General features: G+C 46.1%; 1 protein-coding gene and 1 pseudogene across 1 annotated transcript in view; one reads left to right on the forward strand and one right to left on the reverse strand.

Moving 5' to 3' along the window:
* LOC144152895 (uncharacterized) overlaps positions 1–5,747 on the forward strand; it is an 86,093-nt gene extending 80,346 nt beyond the window's left edge. Inside the window, exon 8 of the mRNA XM_077684440.1 lies at positions 4,091–5,747. Within this exon, the coding sequence (XP_077540566.1) occupies positions 4,091–4,120 (30 nt within the window). The 3' untranslated portion in view covers positions 4,121–5,747. The remainder of the gene's footprint in view (positions 1–4,090) is intronic.
* Positions 3,241–7,832, reverse strand: LOC144152894 (very long chain fatty acid elongase AAEL008004 pseudogene; annotated as a pseudogene).
* Between the last annotated feature and the right edge of the window lie 924 nt (positions 7,833–8,756).

The raw sequence follows: 8,756 nt of genomic DNA on the forward strand, positions 1-8,756 counted from the left end.
GCTCAGACAGCGACTCATATCTTTGTGCAGGCAGCTTGGTGCGAGAATAGAGTTGAGGGCTGTTTCGGGTCCTTGGTAGAGAATACGTTTTCATAAAAGTTTCCGGGGCGTGAAAAAAAACAAAACGCTTTTTTCGTTTCTTTTTTCTTCAGAAAATTATGTGCAGAATCGTCTCTTTCAATATGGCATATCAATAAAAAATTGACATACTTCATATAACAAAAACATTGTCTAATCAAACACGAAAAGTAACCGTAGTGGGTGGCGACTACACGGATGAAGCCAAATTCTTAATCTATATTAACGACTTGCTGATAAATACCTCATTTCTCATGCAAATTTTGGCCGGCGATTGCATTGGATACCGCTCAAAAACCAGCACCGACGACCACTGCAAAATGACCTCAAAAGGATTAATGGCTGGGTGAAAAATGGCTGATGTCGGTAAACAAGCAAAACTGCAAAATTATGTGCTTCACACGCAAGCAAAGCAATTCTAGCTACGCGTACTGCATCTACCATTTCCCTCCGTCGCAGGCATCATCATACAAGTATTATAGTATTCATTACGCACAAAATCTTTCTGGTCACATCGTATCACTACCATGCATGCAAAAGCTTCAAAATCATTGGGATAGTTACGCCGTAACCTGCATAGCTATTCCACCTATGTTCGTCAGCTAGCTTATCAGACCATCGTTCGCCTACAACTTGCATTCGTAGCATCCATCTGGTAAAAATCCTAATCAACATTCTTGAAACAGGTTTAAAATAGGGCAGCCCGATTTTTTTGCGCGAAATTATGGCTACCATAGCAGCATAATGGAAATTAAGCTCTCCCCTTCTCTTTAGTCGCTAAGTGCTCGGCGGGACGTTTCTTTGCTACGTCTCTTCCGTAAGAATGCCTGGTTAATTTATCCCCATAACGTATGGTTGATTTTATCCCCATATTTAACGCAGAATTCCTGGCAATGGTCTTGGCACTACGAAAGCTGGATGCATCAATTAAATATCCAATAAAAATTTCAGATTATTTTCCTGTATTTTTAGCCCTTTCCTTCCCTAAAGAGACTCCCCTTCAGCGGGCATTTCGGCACTCCTGCCACCTCATCGCGCTGAAATTAACCTTCTTTAGGTTCCTGGACATACGGGGCTCACATTCAACGAGACCGCAGACAAGGATCGTACTCTCTGGGCCTGTTGCAGAAGTCCTTGAACCGACACCTTTAAGCCGCTGCTAGGTACCGTGGGTTGCTGAAACTTCAAGAACAGCAAGAGTCAGCTTTATTATCTTTAAGATATTGTAATCATTTAAAATTCTCATGAAAATCTCAATGGTGATCTTCATGCAAATTGGACGTTATTATTATAGCCCTACGTTTTCGGGTACCCCAGTTAAATAGGTACTTACACAGGTCTCGTCTGGCGCCAACAGCTCTGTGCAGCCATTGTAACGACGACGAATCTGTCGAGCACTACTTTTTGACGTGTCGAACGTTTTTCACGTCTCAGAAATCAGTTCCTTCAGTTGCCGCTTTGCAGTCTGCGGATATCCCTATCAGTGCTGGCTCTACTATTATTCGGGACTTTCGAAACGGGGTTCTGCTGCCGGGACGCGTAGGCTCTACACTCTTAAAAAAAAGGTCGGAGCATTCACTAATGGATTACTAACAAGTTACTTGTCCCAGTATACACTAGGTACTTAGTAACTGGAGGTAGTAAATGCCGCCCTAGTCAGGGTTACTAACCGAAGCAGGCAGTAAGCACCACTACCCCAACTAGTAAAGTCCCAGCGATAGCACTCTTCTGAGCTACATGCGTTTACTAACTGGCCATGCACAACCTAGTCATAAGCACGACCTAAATCTAGTGCTACCACTTCCTACACTCAGTTAATTTACTAACCATGCAGTTGTTAGTGCCAGGGCCTACGTACAAAACCGCGGGGTAGTAAGGTTCGTAAGGAGTTAGTAAATACGGCCGTTACTACCTTTTTACGACCTTTTTTATTAAGAGTGTACGCTCCTGCGATTCATTGAAAATTCAAATACATTCAATTTATGATTGCGATTGGCTACTCCCGCCTTGAATATTCAGCTTTTTTTTTCCTTTAAGGATCCAAAACTCTTTCCAACCGGTCTAAATTCTATTTTCTAAGTGCCTGGTTGTTAAATAAGAATTCTGTTTATTTTCACGGTCTTCTGTTGATTGGCCGATCCCCTGATTGCGTATATGTCACACCCAAAGGCGCAACAACGGCAGCAGCAGCGGCAGCTGGCAGAAGGTCTGTGATGAAACGACCGTGGCTGGGAGCAGCACCGGCAGTGAAGGCGCCAGTGCCGGGCGGGACAACCAGTCCGAGACCCAGCACAACGGGCTGGCCGTTTCGCTTGGCCCGCAGTTCGAGTTTTCCGGCGCACTGTGGTCCTCGCAGCTCAGGGGCCAGCAGCCGGGGCCGCGTCCCGCATCACACCTGTAGACGAGGGCGACAACGAGACCGCGCTACGAACAGCGAGGCGACGCCGCTGCGCCAACAGTTCCCTGCCACACCGCAAGTCCCATGCAGGACGTTTGGTTTTTTTTCTGTCTGTGTACGCCCCATGCCGTATTATCGTTCGTTCTGTAGTTTCCATGCCCGTCCTTTTGGTTTTCCAATATAATTGTACGCCCGACTACTTGTCGCAAATCCTCTTAAGTGGCCCACCCCTTCACAATGGGTCAGCCGAAGCCTTCAACTCATCGGCTCTTCCTCGCGTCATCCGTTCGTGGAACGAGTGACACCGCATCTCAATCACGCCCCGAAAAATTCCGACGACTTTTACACTCTTTCTTTACATTGGTCTCTCGGCATCTTTTGTGCCACCTTCTGTATCGTTGCAATGTGTTTAAAATCATTTGTTATTATTCTATTTCCTTCCGCTTCCAGATCAAGGTCACGTGTCGTTTGGCAGCACAACACGCCCTTTATTTTGTACAGCTGCATTTTTGCATTGTATAATGTCCAGATGCGCACGAGATAACGTTCTGTGTTTTTATCGCCTATTTATCGCCCTTTAGTGTCCTGAGTTTTCAAAACTAGAACTATTTACTTTGTACGCTCTGCTCTCAATATATTTCGCCTCCATGTGTTTAACTGTTTTTTTTTTCTTTTTCTGAGTAGTATTTCGCAGATAAGTACTTCTTCCTATCTGAAACGTTCCTGCGTGAAACTAGAACTGATCTTTATTGTGCATTATCTTATTTTTTTATATTTGCTGAAATATAACGTGTTACGCGTTTGTCCGTTTTTGTTCATTCAAAATTTGGTGTTATCGTAGAATTTTGTCGCGACAGCTACCCTCACCCGATGGCCTCCTGCAATAGGGTCTGTGAGGTATGTTTAAATAAAATAAAAATTACGGTCGCCGAAGAGATACATAGAAACTTATTTGGGTTCCAATGGGATTTGAACTCTGGTCGCCAACAGCCGCAGCCAAGTGTGGTACAGCAATAACCCTGTCCCGTGCCAGGATGGAATAAGAATTATTAGGATGCGTGCCGCATGGCAGGTGAACATGACGGTGCCGCAAGTACTATGCAGCCGTGAAGTATTTGACAATCGCTGGCTTTCTCCTTCAGATCACTCCGATAAATTTTTGATTATCACTGGGGAAATATATTCGTTACATGCTGCATCACAAAAGTCGCACCAGGGCTTCCGCTCTCAAAATCTGTTCACGATTTCCCGTCACGGCATTGATTTTAGGAAGCGTTGCTCTGGCTGCAGTTTTGTCGCGTCACAACAAATTTCCCCGTAAAAGCGCTGTTTTTTTTTTTCGGGGTAAAAAAACAAAAGAACCTGTTGTTTATTTTCAAATGCTTTATGTTGTTGTTTTATTTCAACTGCTCACATTTCCAGTCCTTGGTGGAATCCCAGTCAGGCTACACGTACAATCAAAGCACTCTTGGAGTTTCTTTGGAGCACAGAACTGAACAGATTTTTGTGAATAAAGTTTTGCATGTGACTGAAAATTTTGGGCGCATCAAATGGCATCTTTTCATTTTTATAAGTGTTTTGTGTGTGTGTTTTTGTTTTTCTTCTATCATATAGCGCAGCAAGCCAGCGCGACGGCTTGGCTAACATCGCTGGTCTCCACTGAAGCTACTCTCTCTCGTTTTGTCACCGCTGACAGCCAGGAACAAGCCTGGGAGCGACAGTGTCCCCGCCCCGCCAGTCGATGGTGAGGAACCTGTGGGTCCTGGCGGCGTCCTCCGCCAGCTAGATGACTGCTTTCTTTACGGGTTAGCCAGTGACCGAACGACACAGGCGTTTATGTTTTGATTGATTGATTGTGGGGTTTAACGCGCCGACGCAACGCCGGTGATGAGGCGTGCCGTAGTGGAGGGCTCCGGATTAATTTTGACCACCTGGGGATCTTTAACGTGCGCCGAAATCTCGAACACACGGACGGTTTTGCTTTTCGCCTCCATCAGAAAAGCGGCCGCCGCGGCCGGGAATCGAACCCGCGACCTCGTGCTCAAGCAGCGCAACGCCTTAGCCACTGAGCCACCCCGGCGGGTACGTTTATGTTTTACAGTACCAACGGTCGGTGACGGAATCGCTACGATCATGATTAGTGTATTTGATGTCTGGAGTAATTTATGGAGGCATGCTAGCTGGTAATAAAATCCCAATAGCGACAGATACACAAATCAAGAACACATAACCAAAAAGACGGATTGGCCGACGCTGAATAAAACGCCCAACTGAATAATTGAAATCGGTAAATTTGCAACCAATCAAAACGTCAATCAGTTAATAAAGGCGTCAATCCGTTTAAATCAACCTCAAATGCGATCAATACTAACTTTAGGTGCCGTTGAAATGCGCAGGAGCGCTTTTCCGACGGAGTAAAGGGATTGTGAACAGCAGAGAACTGACGCAAACCTGGTTTCTGAAATTTGTAGGGATACGCAAGGCTGCCAGAGGAAGCGAACACGAATGAATTTTTTTTTACATCAGTGCAACGAACTCAATGTGGCACTTTTATTTGTTAAATTTACGGCGTACTCGTATTATGGTTGGGAGCTCGTGAGTCGAGCATCTAACACTGGTTACTACTCGAAAGAATCTCATTGATATTTACTGATGTAATAAAATGAATATTCTCCTATTATGTTTGCTATTATGCAGGATAAAAATACAGCCACTTGGGTGTGTTCTTCTTAGGCTTCGCTTTTTTTATCGTGCTTTCTTTTTATACACAAAACAAGCTAACACCAACTATCCGAACAACTTATGATGTTCATTCGGTATACCTAGCGGTCACTGGGTGTAATGCGATCAAGATGTCCCAAAATCTTTTTAAATTTGGGAGGGAAATCAAAGGTCTCGTTTATCTTAGTGCTAAACTGTAGTGTTGGCGTATTTTTCCCGAAGTGTATCCGGCAGACATTTATAGGCTGCTGCCAGTGTGTATCGTTTGTGTAGCCGTCCGTCATCTAGTGCAGCGTTTTAAAGCTTCGCCATGTACCAACTCGGCCAAACCACTACTCTGCTGAACCAAAGCGCCATTATGTTGCACGCATTTGTTCCAAATACAAAATTTATTTACGAATGTCTGCAAATCTTAGGATTAAAAAGTGGTATTAGTTACATCGTTGAGATGATGCAGATGACACTGACGTTAAAAAACAAAAGAAGAAATGATATTTTATGTTAGCTATGCGTGTTTAATTATTCCCCCCACAGCATGGCAGCACGTAAACGGTTTGAGCCCCGAATAAAAGCATGGTACAGTCCTTGTTTCGTTTAAGTTGCTGTGTTCACGATGTGATGCTACGCGTGAGAACAGAGTTAAAAGGTGGCGCCAATAATCACTTCCCTTGCATTGATGTTCGACTTACAAACTTAAATTAGGGTACTCATAGGCATGTCTCGAAGCTCTGTGCGTCTCTTTTGAATAAGGAATGACTGTTCGCACAATCACACCTGATTTATAAGCTTAACTTGCTCCCGTGCAGGGAGAGAAAGAAAATTGCACCTATGAAAATTCACTCTGTGCCTTTGCCCTCAGGAAATCTCCTTTTTGTAACAGCAGGATTAAGTTTGGAAGTTATTTCTTTGTGCATAGGAAAGCTTTCGTACAGAGAGTCTCTTCATAGGCAAATTACTAGAACGTTTTCCCTAAAGGGCTATGTCGGAGCCAGCATACATTGCGAACTTACGTAACGCACCCATTCTAGCCCGCCGGTCACGACTATTTTCGAAACTGCCCTGCAAATATGAATTATTCACGAAAAGAAGGCAAAGCGCCGCACAGGTGTTCTCTCATCTGTTTCAGCTTACTTAAGTTTTACTGCATAGCTTTTCAAGCTGCATATATTTCGGCCATTCTGGTAGTCCGAAACAAGAGCATCGAAATGCATCCAAGTCTTGTAGCTCCGTTAACACGTAGTCCTCAGATACGGAATAAAATATTATGCCTCTTCATTCATACCACCGAAACGGTGCAGCAATGACATTGAAACGGTGCCGTCCGCGTGTGAAGTTCGGCGGCATTTGGCGTTTACAGAAACTGAAGCTCTAAAAACTTTCGATTACTCAGAATTGTCGAACCGTGTGGGACATAGACCCAGGACATCAACATCGCCGCTCAATATTATGAACATCTGCACAGGTAACTTCAACCACAAACAAAAAAATTACGATCCCCACGATGTCCCTGTTACTGTGTGCCGTTGCTTAGACGATTTCTCTAATGCAGATAATTCCGGTGAGAGAACGATAGCATCGCACATTTGTAACACGCACACTTGAAGCACTCATACCATGCACTAATAACCGGTTTCTCTCAGCCCTGCTTCACCTTAGCGTCATCACTGAACAGCTGCCTGTCGGCCTTCTTCCTAAATACGTACGTCTGCACATAAAAATTGGCGAAGAGCACGAGTCCCAGCACGAGCTGCACGATGCCCAACCAGCAGAGAGCCTTTGGATAACCGCAGTCGTAGAATATGGGGATGCTTATATGTCCGATAACAAAAGCAAATTGCCCAATCTGCAGGCGCGTCAGGTACTTTTTCCACCACAGGTACGGACGCGTTGCGGGCCCCAGTGCAGCAAGGAAGTAGTACGTGTACATGATGACGTGCACGGCCTGATTGATGAGCAAGCCCAGGATGCCCTGGCCGTCGTTTCCGAAATGTATCCAGGTCCAGCCACTGAACACCACGAGGAAGTGGTGGAGGACGTGCAGCACGGAGACTTGGGCGTACTTCTTCCGGGCCACGAAGAAAAAGGTGTCGATGAAGTCGGCGATGCGAACGAGAAAGTACCACCAATTTAGATTCAGGATTGCCATAGAGTGCTCGTCGTCGGTGGCCCTGCTGACGCCCTGGCAGAAGAAGCTGTAACCGCCCCCGAAGTAGGTAAGCCTGGCGAAGCGGTAGAAGAAGTACGCGTTCGCCCCCGCGGTTACGATGTTGTAGGTCAGTATTGCCGAGCGCAGTTGGAACGGCTTGCGGTCCTTCATCCAGCGGGGACCACCGACTTTGGCGACGTAGACGTAAGCAAAAAGTAGAAGGAAGACGAACCGGCCGTCGGTTGCCAGGCCCCATCCGTCCAACCTGGTATCGCGGAAAGACCACACGTGCCTGTAGAGGTCGTACAGTGAAGTCAGGGTTCCCACCGTCATTCCACAGTATATGTGCGGCTCTTGGACGGGACGTAATTGATCTTGAATCCTGGAAACAGCGACAATGGCAGCAGGTACGGCTTGCAAGGGGAGCAAGGAAGGCCTGCGTTATCGGCTCCGTCTTGACGCTTGCTGCAGCGGAGGGAAGGAGCGCGGAGGAAGGAGCTGCCATTGGTCGTTGGATTATTTGCATATATGCTAGGAGCCGCAACGGGGAACCCCTGTGCTACAGGAAAGTGCTTGCTTAGGGGGCACTTCCTCAGTAGAGGCTTCTGTACGCGAGTGTCTTCCTTCGTGAAATAGCGGTGCACAAGACACGCTCGACTGTTCATTCATGCGCGTACGCTAATGCCTTCTTGTCCCAACATGCCACCTTCCCTCTCAAGCACTGCCCTTAACTCATAATATTAACAACACTCGAAGGCCGAGTATCACTGTTTCTGTGCGCGCATTTTTGCTAAAAGAAGTATGACATACCCACAGCATGAAAAAAAAAGTGATAATTATTTCCCTTTTTTATTGCGGAAGACGTTTATTCCGCGTAAGGTTGCGCCGAGCTTACCTTATGGGAAGGATCAGAAGAGAAATCAGCTGTAGAGGGAGTGGACAGTATATCAGGATTTAAATTTAGAGGTTTTCTTGGCGAGAAATTTTAGTGGTACTCATTGATTCCGCTTACTGAGACACTGCAAAAAGCTGCGAAATTCTATTTTGGGGCTATGGAGTAAGAAAAGGAGGAGGAGGAGGTAGCCTTTATTGTGGCAGGAAGACTCTACGTCAAGTGGGGGAAGGGGAAATAGAAGGGGGGGGGGTTGTAACTTGGGACATCTTAAATGCGTACAGTTCGACCCAAAACAGGTGGGCTCCTTAAGAATGCTGAAGAGGCCGCGTGGGGTGAGGAGAGCAGGCTCACGACTCTAGACTGCTCGCGCTAGACCACTTTTTAGGGAAAAGTGTGCAATTAAAGCCAGCATGGAGGGTTCCAGTGTACGAGGGTCGATGTAAAGAGAGGCTGTATTTGGAGGAGGCTTGAAGGTTCTGTAGCGCACGAACTTCGGGTGAGTCCACCGGGACCGGATG

Source organism: Haemaphysalis longicornis, unplaced genomic scaffold, assembly GCF_048455015.1.
Source record: "Haemaphysalis longicornis isolate Haplotype H1 unplaced genomic scaffold, Haemaphysalis longicornis Haplotype H1 scaffold_9, whole genome shotgun sequence".
Classification (NCBI taxonomy): Eukaryota; Metazoa; Arthropoda; class Arachnida; order Ixodida; family Ixodidae; genus Haemaphysalis; species Haemaphysalis longicornis.